Source organism: Panicum virgatum, chromosome 3K (genome assembly GCF_016808335.1).
Source record: "Panicum virgatum strain AP13 chromosome 3K, P.virgatum_v5, whole genome shotgun sequence".
In the NCBI taxonomy this organism is placed as follows: domain Eukaryota; kingdom Viridiplantae; phylum Streptophyta; class Magnoliopsida; order Poales; family Poaceae; genus Panicum; species Panicum virgatum.
Genome location: NC_053138.1, coordinates 37,037,396 through 37,060,924, shown reverse-complemented (window position 1 = coordinate 37,060,924; position 23,529 = coordinate 37,037,396). Strand labels below are relative to the sequence as shown.

The 23,529-nt window shown below is 41.2% G+C and overlaps 2 protein-coding genes and 2 long non-coding RNA genes across 4 annotated transcripts; 2 read left to right on the top strand and 2 right to left on the bottom strand.

Annotated features, from left to right (window-relative positions):
* Positions 1–612: 612 nt before the first annotated feature.
* LOC120701448 lies at positions 613–1,371 on the bottom strand. The gene is made up of 2 exons (XR_005686103.1): positions 1,126–1,371; positions 613–1,042 (listed from the first exon to the last, which is right to left on the bottom strand). It is a non-coding gene; the product is annotated as an uncharacterized LOC120701448 (long non-coding RNA).
* A 2,797-nt stretch (positions 1,372–4,168) lies between these two features.
* Positions 4,169–8,943, top strand: LOC120699136. The gene is made up of 6 exons (XM_039983006.1): positions 4,169–4,524; positions 4,867–5,043; positions 5,364–5,489; positions 5,963–6,142; positions 6,356–6,520; positions 8,330–8,943. The coding sequence occupies exons 1-6, from the start codon at positions 4,306–4,308 to the stop codon at positions 8,663–8,665; spliced, it is 1,203 nt and encodes a 400-aa protein (XP_039838940.1). The 5' UTR covers positions 4,169–4,305; the 3' UTR covers positions 8,666–8,943.
* A 3,654-nt stretch (positions 8,944–12,597) lies between these two features.
* Positions 12,598–13,939, top strand: LOC120701447 (translation initiation factor IF-2-like). Its single transcript, XM_039985487.1, has 3 exons — positions 12,598–13,344; positions 13,440–13,517; positions 13,698–13,939. The coding sequence occupies exons 1-3, from the start codon at positions 12,892–12,894 to the stop codon at positions 13,818–13,820; spliced, it is 654 nt and encodes a 217-aa protein (XP_039841421.1). The 5' UTR covers positions 12,598–12,891; the 3' UTR covers positions 13,821–13,939.
* Positions 13,940–16,314: 2,375 nt separating this feature from the next.
* LOC120701446 lies at positions 16,315–19,326 on the bottom strand. The gene is made up of 3 exons (XR_005686102.1): positions 19,263–19,326; positions 16,988–17,078; positions 16,315–16,569 (listed from the first exon to the last, which is right to left on the bottom strand). It is a non-coding gene; the product is annotated as an uncharacterized LOC120701446 (long non-coding RNA).
* Positions 19,327–23,529: the final 4,203 nt, after the last annotated feature.

Here is a 23,529-nt window from a genome sequence, read left to right as displayed (position 1 = left end):
AGGACTGTATGACTCCCACACAATGTCTTCTGGGGTCAATCGATCAAATTCGGCAACAAACTCAGGATAAGGCCGCGGGTCTGTACATGTGCCCATGTTTTCTACAAAAATAAAAATTATGTGTACATAAGAAAGGTATTGAGGGAACAATGTATGACCATAGTATGCATAGAATATAAATTTTTATCGGGTCCATACCTGTCGAGAGTGCTAGAGAGTCCCCATGGTGGGTCTGTCGTTCTCCGTGTCACCGTACATATCCGGCTTGTACGGTGACTAGTCAATCATGGGACGACCGATAGCAATCCTCTCGTAAGACCAAAGCTGTAGCAGAATTGGGCACCCTGTTAGGACAGCATTCCTATCATTCTGACGTGATGCCTTGCAGAGTCCACGATATGTGCATGCAAGAACCGCTAAACCCCAACTATATAAGGGTATGGCATCCTCATCTGCATCGGCGATCTCCTGTGCGTAGGGCAGAAGCACCCTATCCACACAGTGGCCGTGTGAGTTGTTGAACATGATGTACCCAAACAACCATAGCAGGTATGCCTCGAGTGATCTAGTCACGCTGTACTCATCAGCATAGGCTGCCAACAGATCCGGCTGCAATGAAGTACGAACATTGATAATAAGAAACACATGAGGTATTTCAAAGCCATAAAATACATCAACACATCGTTTTGTACGAAATTGTACCTGAAACTGTAGGAGCCATGACTTGGAAGGACCTTTCGACTGTGGGTGCTCATTGAAATCTTCAGGATCAATCGTGGTGGCAACACCTACAAAACGTTCCACAAGATCCTCCAGCCACGTAGAAGGTACCACGCGGGGCCCGACAGCGTCTCCGGTGATAGAAAGACCAAGCAGCATCGCAACGTCCTGCAGGGTCGGTGCCATCTCCCCACAAGGGAGGTGGAACGTGTGTGTCTCAGGTCTCCATGTGTCAACGAGAGCTGAAAGTAGAGACCTGTCTAGCTTCACCAAAGCACTCTCAGCAAGACGAGCCACAATGAGAAGACATGCCTCGCTCAGCCTGCATCATACAGTGCACAAATGTTAATACATTATATAACGAAATGTATAATGGATAAAAACAGAAAATAGACGACATATCACCTGGGCACCCATCATGGGTCTACAGGAACCAACTCTGCAGGTGGACGTGGACGCAGCACGTTTAGTTCTTGGTGCTGAACCTTCGCAAGGAAGGACCGGTGACCCGAGTCTATTGTTGGGTCCAGCAACGCAGGAGTAACCCCGACCAGACCTACCACGTAAGATCAAAACAATACAATACAATCACACACATCTAAATATTTCTAATAGTTCCTTATATTTCCTAAATAATTTCTAAGATTTTCTAACGATTTATAATAATTTCTAATATTTTATAAATTTTCTAATATTATCTTGCAATTTTTAAGATTAATTAATTAGATTGCTAATGTACTATATCAACGCTAATCACTACAAGTAACTACACTTAAATGTACCACTAATCAGTCCTAATAATAATTAAACTGATTGCTAATCTACTGTTTCAACAAAATAGTTTCTATAATTTTCTAACATTCTCTACAATTTTCTAACATTTTCTACAATTTGCTAATATTATCTTGCAATTTTTTTGATTTTCTAATACTTCTCTAACAATTTTCTAGTATTTTCTAATACTATATCTAACACTAAATGTACTATATCAACGCTAATCACTGTAAGTAACTGCACCTAAATGTACCACTAATCACTCCTAACAATGATTGAATTGATTGCTAACCTATTGTTTCAAAAAAATAATTACAACATAATTTATTTATAAAATGTAGAAAACAGTCGCCGGTTTGAAAATCCGGCAGGGCTTCGCCGCTTTGCCTCTCTCTCACCCATCCTCTCCCTCCCTCCCTCTCTTTTCTTTTTTTTCTGGATTTTTAGTGAGGCAAATCAGGGGTTGAGGGGCAGCCAACACCTTATATAGGGTAGGGGGCCCGGTCGCCCCGCAGGCGGGTGGCCAGGGCCCGCCGCCCCGCTGCCGGGCAGCCTGGAGGGCTGGCCGCCCCGCTGCCGGGCGGCCGGTCCTCCAGGGACCTCGACGCAATTTTTTGTCGATTTTTTTTTTCAGATAAGCCTCTTCCGCCCGACAGCCGGGCGGCCAGGTCCCGTCCGCCCGACAGCGGGGCGGCCGGAGTATATTTCTGTAAATTTCCAAATCGAAAATATATTTTTGTAAAAAACGAAAATAAAAAATAAAAAACCGCGAGTTCTGCTCACACGTTTTCGCAGGGCGGGCCTAGCTGGCTGGCAGGTCTACCTGCGCCTGCCTGCATCCAGTTCATCCACGTGAGGAGAAGGATGATGGGAGGCCAGCCTCGTCGAGCTGATAGGGAGGACAGTGTGCGGCGAACAGTATGTCTCTGGTTACAGAGAAGGAATATTTATAGAGTTCTGTTTGGTAAATTTGTTTTCCTTGTTTTATTTCGATATATTGGCCTCCCTTCGATTTGCAGGAAACTGAACAGAAACTGGCTGAAGTTGTATCCGACCTGTGGACAGGTGTGTTATAAGATTTCTAAATCCACTCAAGATCATATGATTTTTCGTTTCATATATATCTGAAAAACAAAAAAATAGCTAATCAAATATTTTCTCTCTCTCCTGGCTTAGAGATTGCATGGGGTGCAATTGTTATCTACAGTATATCTTAGTTATCCATTATTTAAAGTTGTATTTTGACATCGTCTGATGTTCTCTACCTTGTCGGAATACTTACATTTTTTTCTTATAATATTGCGCTATCATTTTTTACTTTCTGTTCTAAAAGGCTGATGCTCGAAACAAAATTTGAGTGAAATAATTGATATATTCTTTATTCAAAAAATTTTGGTGTTGCATTGTGATTTAATTTCAGAGGTCCATGGCTCAATTGCGTCTGTATAATTGTAAGATTACTACTTAACATGTATAATTTTTTTGCAAATTATTAGTACAGGTAAAAAAATAGCCAATCACTTTGCTTTTATGAAAGTGAGTGTCACATTGTAAACATTGCTCTCTTCATTTTTTGAAAAATATAAATATTGCGACAATTCCAGATTGAGCGCTACATCAAATATGTAGATATCCTTTTATAATATGGTGGGATTTCTACAACTCTTTGCACAAAGAATTTAACGACAAAGTTATTAAGCAATTTTAATGTATGACATGCTACTTTTTTTCTACTGTCCGAAGTTATTATTTATTAAATGTTAAGAACTGACAACCGTGTGGGTACATATTTTTTCTATAGATATAAATTGTTACTAATTATAAAATTTTTATTTGTATATTTTTTAAAACACTGCATGCCGCTCGTGCGTCTATGCTAGTTGATTAAAAGGTACCAATGTCATGTATAACAAAATGCTAATGTTTCAAACGTCATTTTAGCGAAGTAGATGTTTGAAGTTCTATAATTGCGAAGCGCATTGTTTGATGTCCTATAATTGCAATTTTCTTTAGCGAGCGAGCGTCTATTAGCTTTACTCTTAGGGCGTCCGCAATAGTTAGCTATTTAGCTAGTTAGATTTGATGTGGCAATAGAAGAGAGAGTAGTCACTGGCTATGAGTAAATAGCTGATTTATTTCACGTAGCCTGAGAATATATGAGAAAACTGTGTGGATCTAATAATATAAAATAATCTTTTTTTTAATCTCTTAACTCCACATCAACATACTACATAAGTACTAGCTATTCCCACTATAAGACACCCTTACGGCATGCATTGCGAACTGACCTACTCGCGAGGCTCGAGGGGCCACGTGTACAACTAGTGCGCAGTGGCTGTTCTGTTTATTTTATAATATCCGTCACATCGAATCTTTAAACATATATATGAAATATTTAATATAATTAAAAAAATAATTAATTACATAATATAATTGATTTATACGAAATTAATTTTTTAAACATAGTATAACTGATTTATACAAAATTAATCTTTTAAACATAATTAGTTTATAATTAAATTTATAACTATTAAATAATAATAAAATATACTACAGCACCAAAACTTACATTTTTTTTCGGGAGACTGAGGCGCTCGATCGAGTTTGAGTCCAACCCAACTCCGCCCCGTACTATCCTCACCAAAAAAAAAACTCCTCCCCGTACTCCCGTCGGTAGTTCCTCGAGTCCACGCCGTACCTGGCGACGCGTCTCATCTCGCCAACACCGCTGGCGTAAAAACGCGCGCAACGCCCCGGCGGCGACCGTCTCCCACCGGGCGCCTGTCTCGGCGCCGCGGCCACCCCACCCCGATGGCCTACCGACGGAAGCCCCAGCCCCAGCCGCCGCCCTCCTTCGAGCACCACCACCCACCGTCCGTGGGCCCCGCCTCCCCGGACTCCCTCGCCGCGCAGGCCATGCGCGCCTCTGCCGCGCACCGGGACGCCTCCTCCATCGCCTCCGCCTACTCCTCGGCCTCGGCGGCCGCCCGCCGGAGCCACCACGAGCCCTCCGTCTCCACCCCGTCCCCGGTACGCCGCGCCGTGCCCCTCTCTCTATCTCTCTCGCTCTTATTCCCTGTGCGGTTTCGCCTCTAGATGCGTCGGGGTCGGATCTGGCCCGGTCACCGGCAGCGGCATGTTGGGAAATGAAGTTTTCATTGGGGGTCGGTTAACCTGCGGATCATGTCGTGTTTATGCGTAGTATATAACCGTCTGATTCGTGTAAAATTGACCGATTGCTGGTTAACTTTTTATGCTTGACTTCGCCGGTTCCTCGTTGAAAAATGCTCCTGTCCTCGGAATCGCTGAAGTGACCGGGACTGTTTATCTTGTGTTCAGAAGTGATGTTTGTTGGTTTTGGTCTTGGTGCAGGACTCTTCGGGTTACGAATACACTTCCATGAAGAGCTTGAACGAGGCCAAGTACGGATTCTGGGGTGCCCTCGCACGGAAGGCAAAGTCGCTTCTTGATGAGGATGGCTCCCCAGGGCAGCATGAATCGCCAACAGGGCAGCAGTCACCGAGAGATGATGCGTCAGTAGGTGTCCAGGTGGGGATCTGCAATCCTCGTGTCATTATGTTTGCCTTAATTGATTTCTTGGGTGTTAATTTTAAGTTGAACTCCTTGTCATGTAATTGAAGCCACTTAACATCTGTACTTTTGGTTACTTTAATAGATCTACCAGTACATTCCAAGCTTGACATTGCCAGTGTTTGTGTTTCTGTTGTAGAGCTATCATCTTTTAGTTACAATTATGGTTTACTCTGTAAAACTTTCTCCTGATTCACTGCCAACTGCTGTCATCATTATGGTTCCTTTTGAGATGTTCATGTGGGACACTGACATTTCTCTTTCTCATGATGCCGCAGCATCCACGCTCACAGCAATTGCCAGGAGAGACATGGAAATCTGAGACACCTCCATCCCAGAAGAGATCTGAGGCCATAACTTCCTCCCTTAACTATATTGGAGGCACAATAAAAAACGCCCTTGAAGTAAGTTTCTGTATCAATTCTTCGTCCTTTTACTTAAAAAAGAATACATGAAAATAGATCCCCCTTAGTATCGGTTCTTTGTATCACAAGGACAATGTTATCTGCACCAAGAATTGCTAAAATGCTTCATATCCAGTATAATATGTGGGAAAGGAAATTCCTTGCTTTTCCTTTTCTTTGGCTCCATGTTGGTCTATTTCCTGGTGTATCAAGTGGCACCAAGCTTGTTTCTTGTGATTGTTTGGTTACATTTGTGGGCTGATTTATCCTTTGGTTACAACACTTTTTGGTGTTGACATTCCATCTGCACTGAGAATCGGTGACAGTTATATATCTTTACCTTGTTGGTCTATTTCCTGGTCTAGCAATGGCAATAAAGTTTTTTTTGTGATTTTTTCCTTAACTAGATTTATGATTAAAATATCCTTTGGTTATGTCAGGTTCCATTGTTGATTCATATTGTATTTTGTCAGGAAGGTCGGGCCGTTGTAGAGAATAAAACAGCCGACATTATTCAGGAGACGCGCAAACTGAACATAAGAAGAAAAGGAGCCGTTTCAAATACACAAGGAGAAGCTGGTCACAAACTTACTCACAAATATCTTCCTCAAAATCCTCTTGACCATGAAACTCAGTTGAAGGCATCTCGCGATGTAAGGTGGCAAATAGGTGTCACTAGATATGTTGCTTCAGTGCTCCATTTTGCATGTTTGAATCCACTGTACGGAAAAATGTCAAATTTATTTTGCTTGGCTGGGATAAGGAACGCGATAATTTTCATTTGATTGATAACAGTGATTTTGGCTTTCATTGTGCCATCTTTTCAGCTATGACTGAACTATTGTCTCCATCTTTTACCCATACAGGTTGCAAATGCCATGGCTGCAAAAGCAAAATTGCTATTGCGCGAGCTGAAAACTGTGAAGGCAGATTTAGCGTTCGCGAAAGAACGTTGTGCTCAGCTTGAAGAAGAGAACAAAATGTTGCGAGAAAGTTATGACAAGGGTGATAATCCAGAAGATGATGATCTGGTTAGTCTCTGTTTGAGACAAATAAGAAACTAAAAAATTATTTGGAGTATTGGTTGCTGATGAAATTATCTCTAAAAATGTATTTTTGCTACTCTATCAGCATTTAATGTTCTACTAAAATACTATAGCCTATTTATTTTCCATGTCATTATCCAGTTTTTCCGCATTTAAAGTTCTACTAAAATACTATAGCCTATTTATTTTCCACGTAATTGTCCAGTTTTTTTTTAACTTATTGGCTATTGATAATGATTACTCGCTCCGTCCTGCTTTAACTGTCGCTAGGAAAGCGCGCCTGTAAGGAGAATACCTGTTCCTGAGCGACTCTTAAATCGGGACAGAGGGAGTAGGTCATTATGTCAACACTGAGTGCAACTTCCTTGAGTTGATGAGTTATAATAAGTTACATGCTCAATTTAAGCTTTGTTGTGGAAGGAACTAGTCCATTCTCTTGTTGTTTCTCAAGAGTTCCTAGCAAAGCAAGGTTTTGAGACGTCAAAAATCCTAACTACTAGTACTAGTTGCTCATAGTTTGCAATGAAGTAATGAACTAAAACTTATTTCACCGTTATCTGTTGAACCACAATCACAGTAAGCTGCCAGCGGACCTGTGCTACCCCTTAGCTCTGTCATAGCCCCTTTAGAGATCTATAGCTGGGCCTGCATCTTGGCTTCAAATCTGCGCCTTCAGTTTGGTCACTTGCTTAATTTAGCTGTGCAGAGGCATGTGTTGCTCATATGGCTTGCATTTGCATCACGCCTTTAGTTACTGTCCTCCATGTTCAAATTTGTTTAAATCAGTCTGTTGAGCCAGTTTTAAACTCATATTTTTAGAATTTTACCATCAACTAATTTTTTTTCAAGTAGTAACATTCCCTCCGTACAAAAATATATGGTGTATTTTGTTACATTAGGATAAGCCTTTGACCACTAATTACTATATAAGTACATAATTTTTGGAATGCAAAACAGTTGTTATTAGATGTTGATTCAAAAGTACTTAAGATTTGTATCACAACACAGTAATATTTAGTCAAACCATTGTTCTAAATAAAAAAATTGCTATATATCTTTGAACAGTAGTAGTCTTTTAACAATATTACCCACTATTAATGTATGTTGATGAAAACATTATGGGTTTATGCGGAACACCCATTGACATTGTGTGAGTATGTTTGTTGGATGTTTGCTCCAATTAGCACAATGAAATTATTGAACCAATCAACCAACAATTGGTCCCTAGATGTTTTTTGTTGGCTCTGCTCAATAAAATGCATATAGAAAATGTTATCCCTGTTAGATCTAATTACATTCACACAAACTTGTGGTTCATAATTGTTTTATGACTGACAAATTTTCTCTATATCACCTAGCAAAAGAAACCCATAGTGTAATGTTTACATAACCATGCCACCATTTGAGTATAGCTACCATATACTGCATCTTTTTAGGCAACAATTTCGTAGACCAAGTATTTTTGGAACATAAGGTGCGACACAAACAAAAAAACATCACTTTGGTTTGGTTCCTCCTAGCAGACAATATGTTAATTTATCAGTTATTTTTCATAGCAGCTACCCCCATGAAAATGAAAGAAACAATCGGTTTGTGATGGTGGCTCATAGAATGGTTTCATAAAAATTTGCAAATAATAATCTGGTTCTCTGAATTTGTTTTGTAGAATATTTTTTGACTAAGCGAAGTAGCATTTGTGTAGTTTGATATAAACTTTTATGGCTAGCTAAATGGGCAAGGTTCTAAGTCAATCTGCCACTGTGATTGACCATACATTGTTCATTGCTTTTGCAGATCCGTCTCCAGTTAGAGACACTTTTAGCAGAAAAGGCACGGCTAGCACATGAGAATTCTGTATATGCTCGAGAAAACCGATTCCTGCGAGAAATTGTCGAGTACCACCAACTGACTATGCAGGATGTCATATATGTAGACGAAGGCATTGAAGAGGTCACCGAAGTGTACCCTACACAAGTATTACCCCGTACTGGATCAAGCGTTGGTCGTGCAGCTGCTCCAACTACACCTAAACCTGGAGCAGCATCAACATCCATCATTGTACCGGAATCTTGCTCTGTTGTACCAGCTTCTCCAAAGTCCCTGTCGCGGACTTCCTCTCTGAGCAATTGAGCAATAGAGCAAGCTTGTTGCCTCCCAACCTTCGCAGGAGAGCAACAAGGTGGTTGGTCATCGGTCGATACATTTTATACTGACATTGCTCGTGTAATCAAGTACCCACGGTTGTCATGCCTGTGTGTTGTTGCTACTGAGCTCTGGCCAAATTTCAAGAACCGTGTTAGTGCTTGGTATGCTCGTACTGGCTGTGTAACTTATACGAGTGACTATTTGGCATCTTCAATTCTGTTATGTTTTTTTACTAAAAAAAATTCTGTTCTGTTTTTGTGTCAGTGCCTAATGTTATTTTTCTTGTTGACCCTGTTCCTATGATAACGCTGTTCGCATGAAATTTGGGTTGTAGTGAATGACTTCATATGACAAAACAATCATGGGACCATATTATTGAACTATTCAATTTCAAAACCAAGGTGATTTAAAATCTCATATGTGAATAATAAATTCATAACTCCCTCTTTTTTAATATAGTTTTGTTCGGACAAGCGTTTTACAGTTTTGATGTCATTGTATTCATATTAAAAAAATATGTTCTTATGAATACAGTTTTGTATCACACAAATGAAAACTAGAGTAATTGTTGGACAAAGCCTTGCCCTTAGAAAATGGAATATGCTTGGTAAAAAAATGTGAAGCGGTATAATTTAAAATTTTGAAATATCTAGATAAAGGAAAAAAACAACCACAAATTGCATAGAAATAAAATAAAAGCCACTCCTTGGACAACATTCCTAAGGAAATCACAGTAGTGATGAACAAAGAATTACATGCCACATCATCAAATAGTACATGCTAACATTATCACTAATTCAGTTCATATTTGTACAAAAACTATAGCGTTAGCCTAATAAAAAGTAGGACTATACAAGATTGCATTGCTTGGGCTTTTGAATATATTCATCGCAACAATCTAAGAGGGAACTGGTCATCTTAAAATTGGATTTCGAGAAGGCCTTTGATTCTATCGAGCATGACACTATCCTGAAAGTTTTGGAAAGAATTGGTTTCAGTTCAACATGGATTGATCGGGTCCAAAAAAATTTTGATAGTGCAACTACCTCGGTCCTGTATACAAGATTGCATTGCTTTGGCTTTTGAATATATTCATCAATGTCAACAATCTAAGAGGGAATTGGTCTTCTTAAAATTGGATTTCGAGAAGGCCTTTGATTCTATCGAGCATGACACTATCCTTAAAGTTTTAGAAAGAATTGATTTCAGTTCAACATGGATTGATTGGGTCCAAAGAATTTTTGACAGTGCAACTACCTCGGTCCTGTTAAATGGCATACCTGGCACTCAATTTCATTGCAAAAGAGGAGTTAGACAAGGCGATTCCCTCTCACCTTTGCTATTTGTCCTTGCTGCAAACCTCCTTCAATGCATTGTCAATAAAGGCTCACACCCAAGGAGTATTTCACTTCCTATTGAGGCTGGTCTCAGCAACAAATTCCCTATCATACAATATGAAGATGACACCATCTTGATCATGCAAGCTTCACAAAGAGAGAACATTTGTCTAAAAGGACTTCAGTCTTTTGCTAAATCAACTGGTCTAAAAGTTAATTTTGCCAAGTCACAAATGATCCCCTAAACTTGTCTCAAGAACAAACAGGCATCCTTGCAAACACCTTTGGGTGTCAAATTGGCACCCTGCCCTTTACATATCTTGGATTGCCTCTTGGCACAACCAAATCCAGAATTGATGATTATATGCCCCTTATGGATAGAAACTTAAAGAAGATTAACCCCTATTTCTTCCTTTCTCACTCAGACTGGGAAGTTACAACTGGTTAATTCTGTGCTCTCTTCCTTGCCAATCTATACAATGTGCTGCTTGAAGATCCCCATTGCAGTCCTAGACTTTATTTATAGAGCCAGGAAACTCTGCCTGTGGAAGGGTTCTGAAATCAATGCGAAGAACAAATCTTTGGTGGCATGGCCCAAAGCGACAAAGCCCAAGAACAAAGGAGGATTGGGGATTGTTGATCTTAGAACACATAATGACGCCCTGCTCCTAAAACATCTTGATAAGTTTTACAATAAAAGAAACATCCCCTAGGTTAATATGGTATGGCAAGCCTATTATTCTCAAGGACAAATTCCCCATACCACAGCAGACAGAGGATCCTTTTGGTGGAGGGATCTACTTCATTTGTGTGACAAATTCAGATATGTTGCTAGCTGTGCTGTGGGGGATGGCACATCTGTTTCATTCTGGTTAGATGTATGGAATGGGCACTATCTTCAAGAAAAACTGCCAAGGCCCTTCTCCTTTGCCAAGAACCATAAAATCTTAGTGGCTGCTTTTCTATCAATCACTGACATGAGCAGTCATTTTCACCTTCTTTTGTCTGAGCAACCCAGCAGGAATATGTAGAGCTACAGGGAATCATTCAGGACACCCAATTAAGATAGGAATATGTAGAGCTACAGGGAATCATTCAGGACACCCAATTAAGAGAGGACAACGATAAGTGGAATTACATTTGGGGCGCGAAAAATATACATCAAAAAGCTTTTATAACCATATGTACAAAGATTTTCAGCCTCCAAGACCCTTTCTCTGGATTTGGTAATCAAGATGTTGCAACAAATTGAGAGTTTTCTCATGGCTGTTACTAATAGATAGATTCAACACTAAGAATATACTGAAAAGGAAGAATTTCAAAATTGAAGGGAACAATTATAATTGTGTCCTCTGTGCCTTGCAAAGAGAAGAAACAGTTATGCATCATCTTTTCTTCACTTGCCCTTTTGCGACCAGATGCTGGCAAATGATTGGAATTCAATGCCAGCTTGGAACTCCTTTCTTTCAGATGCTGGAGATTGCCAAGCACAATTTTAATGGCACTTTCTTCATGGAGATCTTTATTATAGCAGCATGTCAAATCTGGAAGCAAAGAAATGGCAATTTAAGAAAAGAACTCCACATTGGACGCCACATCATTCAAATACGTACAACTACATAGGGGTAATGATCGTATTGATATTGTCAAACGACTTTAGTGGCCGCAATTTGCACTTTTCAAAATACGATGGTCAAACTGAAACATGGTAACAAGTATAATGACTATTCATGCATTTTACTCTTATCTAAAATACCACAAGTCCATGAAAGGTCATGGATGCGCGGCAATGCGTACCAATTATCTAGTGTAGATCTATGTTGCAAGAAACCTAAAATTCATTCAAAAATCTTGAAGGCAAATCATAATTCATGTAGAATAGTGTGTATAGAATAGAATATAACCAGGAGGGTTCAATGTTGTACTCTTTTCTCCTTTGTGAGTTTTTACTTACAGATTTCTCACATAATTTCACTCTTTTCTCATTTGTGAGTTTTTACTTAAAGATTTCTTACATAAGATTTTTTATGAGGCAACATGTACAATAAAAATGCGATTGATATGTACTCTTTTGTCTTTTCTTCAAGAGCTGTTTTTTCCGCTAGGGTTACACACGGATGGAGTTTTAATGAGGCATGTGCATTCGTGGTAGTCGCCTAAGAAGAGTGTTGTAAAACAACCGAACTCTCAGTAAAGAAGGGAGGGAGGACAAAAAGTCTTATTCCTACTCATGGGCTCTTAGAAAAATGTACTAGATTAGTTTTGAGTATATATACGGAGGTAAATTTTACTGTAAATCATCAATATTTAGAGAATAAAAAGTAGTCGCTCATAATGTATCTTCTATATTATTCTTATGCTTGTCGTGAGTGGCAAGTGAGGCAGAGGATCCATTCGCTGATGACATGTTTTACAAGAAGGACCGCAGCACGGCACACAGCACAACAAATTCGCTTGGCGCGCGAACCTTGCAAACCGATTCAACCCGGACGCACACGACACCACTAGGGACACCACCTGCTCGCTTTGCATTCGGGACAAACAAATTCATCTCAACCCCCGAAAGCCCCCGGACCCGCCGGCCGCCGGCGCCGGGCGAGCAGCACCGCCGCCGCACAACTCGAAGACCGGCCTCTTCCGGAACTGCCCCTCGGCCTTGTCCGTACCCACCCTCGTTCCCCTGGGGCAGAACCGTCCATTCCCCGCCCCGCTGACGATTTACTAGCCGTTAGACGGTTACTTCACCCCGTCCTTTTCCTCCCCGCAGGGTTCGAATTCGAATCCCCGGACCCTCCAAACTCCAAATCCCCCAACATCATCAACGGCGCCTCGTTTCTTTTAGCGATTGGATCGAGTAATCCCAAACTGAGGCTGATGGGGATGGAAGCGAAATGTGGTGGCCTGGCCGTCGCTGCCGGCGCCACGGTCCGGCGGCCGCTGCAGCAGCGGGACACCAACGTGGCCGCGTCCACGGTGGTGGTCGCCAAGGCCGCGCCGAAGCCCAAGGCGAAGCCGCCGAAGGCCGTGACGAGGCTGGCTGCTTCGCCTTCACCGCTCCTACCGCCGCCGCCGCCGGCGGCGGTGGTGGCGAAGCCGCAGGTGAAGGCTGAGTGTGGCGCGGCGGCCGTGGCGGAGGTGTCGCTCGCGGAGGAGCTCGAGAGGGCTCGCGAGCGGCGGGGCCGGCTGCGGGAGGCGAGGGAGCGGACGGAGCGGGAGATGGATTGTCGAGCGGAGGCGCTGGACCGGGAGGCAGCGGAGTGGGAGCGCCGCGCGGGCGAGCAGCGGAGGCTCGTCGCCGAGCTCACGCGCCTCGTTGGGATGCCCGAGGTCAGTCCGCGATCCTGTTTCTATCATCTATGGATCCATTCCATATATTTTGCGGTCGATTTTGATGATTTAGATTACGTAAATTTTTGTGGCAGGTCTATACTCCTGTGGAATCGCTGAGATCCAGGGAGGAGAGGAAGCGAAGAGGGGCGATTGGTCCTTCGGTTTCAAGGGTAATAATGCATTGCATCCTAATCTACTTCAATTCCATTTGATTCTTCTGGAGACACATCTCCTTGGCTGAATTACTGCTAGCTGAGAACGCTGTTTGCATTTTGCCGACTAATTTGCCTTCCTGCCGAAATGCTCTGCCATGGTATTTGCCGTTCATCTTGATTACGAACATGCTGCAGGGTTCCACCTCGACAGCATCAACATTGCCGGCTGATGTTGGAGCAGAATCCTGTAGCGATCAGGAATCTGAGGCAACTGGAGTGACAAATGAGAGGGTGAAAACAACTGAGATCACAGCATGATTTTGTGCCACGCGCTCGGTTCAACTGAAAACAGAGGCGCCTGTGCCTCTGTTCTTTTCTCGTATAAATTGTCAGTTGTGAATGAAATCAAATGGCTTGTTTGAGTGTTTTGTTCTGAATATTATGCAACAGAAGGTACTATCGATCTGACACTATCTACATGGTAAAATGTCTGGAAATGAGATGTTGCCAAGAACAGAAGCTCGCCCATTTATGAATGCGACACACTGGTTTGTTCAAAAAACCACTATCTTACTGTTATGTAATAACGAAATGTACACTTCCTGGCATCATGCTTTCATCCTAATTCAAGTATGCAACAGTGAAACATAAAACTATCTGCAAATCTATCCTAGCGTGTAAGTAATCCTAACAGCACTTACACAACTACACTTCCTGAAATTTGCTATTCTGGAGCGCCGCGTGAGCTCAAATAATCGAGCAGGAGTTGGGGTTGTCGTCGCTGAACATGGACGGTGTGTACCGGGGAGACGACCGCGTCGTATGGGCCACCAGCATAGTCGTGCCAGCAATCGCACGTGCCGTGGCCATGAGAAAAACGCCAGTAGCTGTAGCAGCAGCAGCAGCAGTAGCCGTAGCTGTGTGACAGTAGCGGCACAATCTGGTGATCGTGATCATGCTCGCGCGTGCCTGCAGTTACCGTGCACACTGGAACACCGATCGTCGTCACGTCCTCAGCTTCTATGGTGTCTTCTTCATCCATGTCCGCGTCATCGCCGAGGGCCACGGGATCGGCCTTCTTGTCGTCGGGGACGCTACCGGCGGCAGCCACTTTCCCCCTGTTTTCTTGCTTCTCGACTCCGCCGTTGTCGTCCGTGCTGGCGACCACGTTCTGCTGACGGAGAAGGGTCTCGATGCGAGCAAAGCGAACAAAGCTGGCGACTGGCGAGGACAAGGTCCTGGACGCAGCGGTCGATCTCGCGTTCCACCTCGTCGAGCGGGTCGGCCATCCGCACACCGGCGATGACGAGGGCACGAAGGAAGCCACCGCTGGGCTGACACCGGCGCGCCTGCCGCAGCGCGCGGCGGAGCGCCTCCTCCAACCTTTCCAGCAGGCTTCGCGTGGCGTCTTCCGTCGTCATCCCCTCCTGCGCCCCATCCAGCTCCCGAAGAAGGTCCCTGAGGCGACCGACACGCTCGGCGACCCTCTCGCAGTGGCTCTTGCTCCGGCTCGCCGTCTCCACCGCCGCCAGGAGTTCCTGCGCGATCCCCACGATCGACCGCACCGTGCTCAGCGACTCCATCCCTGCGAGTACTCCGTCTTCTTCTGAATTGTGTGTGTATGTGTATGCTTGTGTGTGGATCACACATCGTCGTCCTCTCATGGTCGCTCTATAAATACGTTTCCCCCGGACGAAGGAAATAGTCTTGGCATTCTTTTGCTTTACTTGCACGGAATAGTTGATCTGTGTCCCGACCGCGTACGACGGGCATGCTGCGACATTTCCCTGCATCATCCATGTTGATGTTGGTACCTTCAAGTCCGTTGCAAATTAAAGATGTTGCCATCTGTATCGTATCGAAGATACTTTAAATTACACATCTTTCAGGAAGAATACAAGAGGTTGGCAAACATGCGTCGTCTCGCCGTTAGTCACTCTGCTAGTTTGCTTACTCTGTTATCAAGGACAAAGCCTAAAATTATATTTAAAAGAAAACTTGCGCTAAGCAATAAGGATTAATTTCAAAACGATGCAGGACAACAATTTCTCAAAACTATATATCAGCACATAAATTTTAATATAATTACCGCACTATTTCAGATGATTATTTTTATTAAAAAAACAAAAACTGGAGCTATCTGAATATTGTGTGTGTGTGTGGGTGGGGGTGGGGGCTCAGGGCGGGCTGACCAGGGGCGTCTATTCGTCGCTTTAAGCGACTTCCGACGATCCCATCGCAGAAGCGTCCGGTGGGCGAGCGGGCGCGCGGTGCGCTGAAGCGGAGTCGGAAGCTTGGGCCCGGCCCATTAAGCTAATTGAAGCGGGCGTCTATTTTTTCAAATGTTAATTACTTTATAGTTTTCTGAGTGTTTTAAAACATTTCTAATTCGACCTGCCTCATATATTTATTTTCTTATTCTTCACGTCTGTCTTGATTATGAACCTTCATGTACTCGTAACAAAGTCCAGAACAATTTCAAATGGATTGGCAGAACTTTTTAAAATGTTCTCAGAAGTAATTCCTGGAACTTTTTCAAAAGGACTGACAGAACTTTTTTAATTGTTCTCAGAAGTAATTCCTAAAACCCTTTTTGGAACATTTGGAATGGAGTGACAACTTTTTCAAATGTTCTCAGAAGCAATTCGTGGAACCTTTTCTTGAAACATTTCAATTGGAGTGATAGAAAATTTTCAAATATTCTCAGAAGTAATTCTTGAAACTTTTTTTGGAACATTTCAAATGGAATTACATAACATTTTCAAGTGTTCTCAGAAGTAAATACTGGAACCTTTTTGGGAACATTTTCAAATGGAGTGTCAGGAACACTTTCAAATGTTCTCAGAATTCTGGAGCAGATGTTAAGAAAGATGGAACAAGAGAAAAGGTTCTATAACGAAATAGAGTAATAAACAGTACGCTTAGTTTTTCAGAGCTGCAGACATGTAAACTTAAGCCTATGTAAACTACTTGAACTGCAAAAAGTATCATCTCATAGAACCCAGTTACTTTGACATTCTTGAGGGGCCACAACATAAAAGCTTGGCTTCAGAATTCATGGTAGGTCCTGCAACAAAAAAACATGATGAATTAGACCACCAAAAATTGTAAAAATTAAGAAAATGATAATGCATGTATCCACATGTTGGTATCATGCATTATCATCATCAAATGTGATAACTGCTCTCTTCTCCCTGTTCTTCCTGTCAAGCGTATTGGAACCCATTCTTGCCTTCCTTTTGGAACTAACTGCAGATTGAGTATTCTGAATAAGCAACAAGATGATAGTACTAATAAACTGTGAGGTAGTACTATATGAACTGAATAAGAGAAACAAACAAAGTATGAAAAGCTATAAGAACGAGATAAGACCGAATTTTGGCTTTTATCTTGGCAAGCCATATCAACTGAATAAGCATATAGAACTAAACAAAAAATGATAAACAAAACTTGAATAAAAGGAAACAAAATGAATAGATATATACCTCTGCAATTAATTTCTGCTACATCAATGCTTGCTTCAGTATCATATCCCATTGCAATAGTGATTGCAGGAGTTATATCATCTTCCAAAATCTGGTGAAACTAAAAAGATTGAATTAGACTGAACTGCTTGATCACATGATTTGATGGAACTATTGAGAAGATTAATTGGAATGTCTCCAGAAGGAATCCTAAGGATTTGTTGAACCATAAATCTGGTGAACTTGAAATTCTATCCTCTGTGCATAAACTGATAAGGCTCAATGACAAGCAGACCCATCACCCATTCAAGAAAAGACAACAGAACACTGAACTTGCGGATAGCCAAAATACTTTAAAAACCATTCTTTACAACAAAACCTTTTTAATCTTCTGATAGAGAATCGATAACTTTTTTAAACCGCTTAGTGGAAAAATGATTCTTCAAACGATCCATAACTGTTAGCACAGTGCAGAGACAACTAATAAAAAAACAAAAGCAACAAGTTTGAAACAACTTGAGGAGTAGGCTGGGGGGATGGTAAAAAATGGATGTATAAAGCTATTCGACCGGGAGATTTATGGTATAGGTACAACCATGAACGCTAGGAAGTAGGAACTGAGCAAGAAAAAATGAATGTATAAAGCTAAAGAACTTTGGAACAAATTCATGCGTCCAGGAGCATAAATAAAGAGATACATCTCTCAAACATAACAAAAATGAATTTCACCCAAATAAGTAGATAGCTAACTACTAATTTAAATTGTATACAATTCAGAAATAAAAAAGTAATGGTTCCAGATGAGTGTCTAGCTAACTGCATACTTGAATTGAGACACACCGGATGCGTACACTAAAAAGAATTGGATCGAGAACAGAATCAATATAAATGCTAAACTTTGGGCTACCTGATGAATCTCAAAAACAGATACAAAACAGATGAATGCTAAACCCAAAAAATATTTATCAAACAATTAAAATTGTTGATTTCACAAATTCCAAATTTGTTTGAGAACAATTCAAAGTGTTTCGAATATTGGTAACAAAAATGTTCCCAAGAAAGGTTTTTCACTTTATAAAATGTTTGTAAACATTTCAGAAAGTTCCTAGATGTTTGAAACATTCCAGAATTATTTGGAAACATTTCAGAGTGTTCCCCATAGAAAATGTTTACCCAAAAAATATTCATCGAACAATTCAAATTGCTGGTTTCACATATTCCGAATTTGTTTGATAACAATTCAAAGTGTTCTGAATAATCAAATTATTTGGAAACATTTCAAAATGTTCCCCTAGAAATGTTAACACAAAAAATGTTCGTCAAACAATTCAAATTGCTATAAACGTTTCACAAATTCCGAAACTGTTTGAGAACAATTCAAAGTGTTCTGAATAATCAAAATATTTCAAAATTATTTGAAAACATTTCAGAGTGTTCCCGTAGAAATGTTTACACAAAAAATGTCGTCAAACGATTCAAATTGTTATAAACATTTCACAAATTCCGAATTTGTTTGAGAACAATTCAAAGTGTTTCGAATATTGGTAACAAAAATATTCCCAAGAAAGGTTTTGCACTTTATGAAATGTTTGTATACATTTCAGAATGTTCTGAGATGTTTGAAACATTCCAAAATTATTTGGAAACAAGTAAGTTGATGCAGTGTCAAAAAGAATGGCAGACAATATGCTTTTGAAAAGACTGACTACACCAGATATGTACTTCTCTTGGGAAAACTTGAAACACAAAACTCCAGCAGGAATCAGTAGCATGATATCTAACTTGCAGAGAAGAAGATAAAACAAGCAGCACAGCAGGTCAGCAACAAGTGCTGAAACTTAGTCTTGCTTAAACCTCATAAAGGAAACACCCTTAAATCAGCCGCATGCATGTGGCAAAGTATGTAGAAACATTATATACTCCCAGATTAATATATAGATAATGCAACCCCTAGAATCAGAACTATCAATTATGTCACCCTAAACATCAGATACATATTTCTCTTGGTCAGTCTTCTAAATGCTATTCAGACAAAAGGATTCATGGCAAGAGCTTCAGAGAAGAAATGCTAGTCAGACAAAGGTGACTGAATACTAAATGTTAGAACTGAGAACAGCAGACTATTAACAAATTAATCACAACGGATGAAGTTAGATGCAACTGGAGGTTATCTTGTTACCAGCCTAGCTAATCAATCAGATCAAAACTGGCGAACAGGAGAGAACGGGCTCATGAAATGAAATGAAACGAACCGAAACGAAACAAATCGGGCACATTCAGACGAAATGAAACGAACCTTGGAAGGAGATCAGAAGCAATCAACAAACAGCATTAGGGCGACGTGAAGGAGATCAGAAGCAATCAACAAACAGCCAATAAAGAAAAAAAAAGAACAGAATGGACGGGCGACAGCTGCCTGCCTGCTTCTGCGATGGCTCGGAGAAATATCGCGCGCGCGATAAATAGAAATCCCAGGATGACCGCCAGATTCAGTAAACTACGTTGGGTATCAACGTAACGTAGTTATACTGCATCGACGGAAAAAACGAGTATATGACTATAAGCATCATAGCACAATTTCATGGAACTTCAGTTTTGAATCCGTGCCATATACGAAAGATACTGCAGCGTGGACTATTGCCATATATATAACTCGTAATCGTAATATAGCGCGGTCGGCGTGCTAATGGTAAATAACGAATGTTGCGTGCTTCTATGCCGTACTACGGTGTACGCGAGAAATAATTAACTTGGCCTGTAACTGTAAGCCTATGATCGTAGATTGTTCTGAGATCTGATCTGATTGATTTAGCGCGTGGCTTTGCGATATGCAGATCATGCAAGGTCTGAGCCAGCAGTTTCGCGATCAGTCCCCAGCTCGTGGACTCATCAAAGCAAAATCATGGCTTTAAAGCCTAGGAGTAGCAAATGAAAACGAGGGTGTTTAATTGGGCTGCAATGGGCTGTTCTTTGCTTGCTGGATCAAATGAGAGTGCACATGACCACCAAACCGACGGCCCTGTGCGCCCAACACATGAAAACATTGGTTTCTCCAGTGCTAGCCATGTTTCAATTTGGAAAAAAATTCTAAATTACTCCCCTAAACTACAGCCAAAGTTTAGATAACCCCTAAACTATTATTTAGTTCATTTTACGCCCAAACTATACATTTTGGTTCAAATTACCTCCTAATATAATTTGTCTTTTTTATTTCTCCTTGCATCGGTGGAGTCTTAAACTAAAATTTTACAAAATGATAGTACACATCATAACACATCTTAGAAAAAATACATCATAATTTATTATTATTATTATTTTGATAGGTTAGGATATTTAATAATAAATTAATCATTAAATTTATATGAAAAATAACAATGAAAAATTTATAACAATTTTTTAATATGCATTGTGTTCTCCACTACTACTCTACAAAACTTGAAATTAAAATTCAACTTGTGTATGGAGAAACAAAAAAGAGAAATTGTAATATGGGGTAAAATGAACTAAATTGCATAGTTTAGGAGGTAAAATGAACCAAATTATAATTTATGGGGTTATCTAGACTTTGGCTATAGTTCAGGGGAGTAATTTAGACTTTTTCTTTAAATTTTTCTCTTTTTCTATTTCATTTTTGCTTCGGCGGTGACTTCATAATATGTAGTCTGCCGTGGTCCTTTTTCCATCATGAGTTAGGACAAGGCGACCAATATAGCTATGGGTCATCGAACTGATAAAATTGTGGCTTAGATTTTTTTTAAGAGTAAAATGCACCCTCAAACTTAACTTAGGGTGTCATTCCAGTCTTTAAACTTCTAAATGGTTGTGGCAGTACACCCCAGATTAATCCGGCTCAAGTGCAGCGATCAATGCCAAAACGACAAGCTAATCTGCCTTGCACTTCAAACGGAATAAAATAGTTGCTCTGTTGGGTAGAATCCTGATTAAACCACTTAAACAAGGATTGAATACAAAGCTGCATACAACTCACTCGAAAGCGAGTCTAGAGATTACAACACTTCACAATTATTTACATCACACAAACCAAGAAGTAAATTATACTAAAAACTATTTTTGAAGTTCAGAAACAACATTTCAGAGTTAACATCAGTTCAGAATTTACATGGTAGCCGAGAAATTTCAAAGTTAAAGGAACGGAAGTTCAGAGTTTGTAAATCAGCGAAAACAAAATAAACGTGAGCATCTAACGTCGATAATGATCTTCACAATGAAACCCGTATGTGAAAATCATCCCATACAACCACAACATCACTGTTGACCCAGGGAAGTATCCCACTCCACGGACCAACCAGCAGGAAGAGTACAAGGCCAAGTCATGCTAGCTGTTAAGTCCTCAAATGATGCACTTGTAAACAAAGCCACAAGCAAGACTGGGTATACTAATACTCAGTAAGGCTTACCCGACCTGTGGTATAACTTAGCCACTTAACTAGACATGCAAGGTTGTTGGCTATTGGGTTTGTTTTGATAAAAAGCAACAAAGAGTATGTTAAAAAAAACTTTCAGATTTTAGCTTTCAAGTTCTAGTGCAGTTAACCATTCTAAGTGAGCAGCTATACCTGATCAAACAAGTTGCAATAAGTTTATACAAACATCCGAGTTCATCATCATCATTGAGTTCCACTTCTTACTCTATGTGGCAAAAGGGTCAAGTAGTCTCAATAACTGTGAGAAACGGACGATTCGAATCGAATTTGTTAACCTGGCCAGGGAAACCTAACACACACATGGGGAGCATCCTCACCCATACAAAATTTTTCTTCTCTTTCCAGCTCGTGGATTAGGATCACCCCCTTCGAGTAAAAGAGGTCCACAAACCATGGAATGACGTCGGGTGTGGCTGCTCACTGCACTCGCATGTGGCCGCATGAGAAACATCTTTCAAAGAGGGTGAGGGTAAAGTCCACTCCCTAGTGTGATCAAGTACTCTGCTTACTGCTTACCATATTTTACAGCATGTGACTAGTACGTTCAAACACTTAACCACCACTACCACACACTGCGGCCTTATCATATTCATCACTAGACGACGGAGTGCCATAATCATCATCATCAACATCAACATCAGCATCAATATTTACTCGCCCGTCAATCCTTATAGTTGCAGTATGTAGTTGATCCAACAACTCCTATTTTTCTCACGAGTGACAGGAAATCACTCGACTTTTACCAGTCCTATTTAGCAAAGCAACTACTCGTATCCAAATTCTAGTAAGCAGTACAAGAGTACCTAAGATCATGCCGCTAGAGTTTCATCCAACTCCTACACATAAATGCACAAACAAGTACAGATATGTAAACATATATGTGTAACTGCATAAGTAGGTAAAATATAGGATTATGCTCTGGGGCTTGCCTTTTTGGGTTGGTGTTGACAGCCATTATTTCACATTTTGACTATCAACTTCTCAAAATAAATTGAGCTTTACACTCTGTTCCATTCATATTTTAATTATTTCTAACGAGTTCCACAAGTTTTGGATGAGTTCTGATTTCATGTGAACATGTGCCAAAATTGGACGAAAATGGGTGAAAACCCAGGCCGACCAGCCTCTCCTAGGCCGGCCGGCCTGGCACCCCCATAAACACTGCCACGTATTCAATCCAGATGCAAAGTAACAAGAGTACAATGCCTCTGAGTCATGGATTGGACGTCGTTTGATTAAATGGACTGAAAGGCTTGTACATGGGTCAAAGGACCTACAACTCAGTGCAAACTCGAGTACAAGTCAGTAATCCAGCACCCAGGGATGATCACAAGCATTGTAGTGTAACGTTGGTGCAATGGAGGGCTGAGAGCTGCAAGAGGTATGCTGACTGGCCTCCCTCAGGCCGGCCGGCCTAGCACGTGCATACGTTGAAGTCAAGCAACCCACACCGACACAAGGAAGAGATTAGAGACATCTAGGAGAAGGCGGTGGACACGTGGCTAGGGGAGGCCAGTTGGCCCCACTTGGAAGCCTCTGAAGATGAGTCTTGGCGTGAAGGTTAAGCTCAACCGCCGTACCTACTTACCACTAACACCACGTGCTTCACCAGCTGAGAACCGACCTTGGAGCACTGTAAATAGCACCCCCCCCATTCATCACTTGTAACACTCACTCACTCACTCACTCACTCACTCACTCACTCACTCACTCACTCACTCACTCACTCACTCACTCACACACACACACACGCACACACACACAAAGGAGCTCATTCTCTCTTTACTTTCTAGAGTAGGTTAGTAGTTTGGGAGTTATAGTCGAGTCGAGCTTGCCTCAGGATTTCGGAGTAGTCAGAAGTCTTGTATAGCTCTTGTATCTTTCTTTTGACTTTATCAACATAAGTTATCTTATCTATTTATCTGAGTCAGCTTTACTTTCCGCATTTATTTACCTTCCCAAGTTTGAGTGTTCAGCTTGTGCACGGAAGTATGTTTTCCGTTAGCATTAGACGAAGTTATCTCTATTGTTTTCGGGATCTTATCTTACGAGTTTTCTTGTCCGGACTAGAGAACTCAAGTTAGTTCTCTATGTTGAGGGGGATTTCTCTTGAAGGCC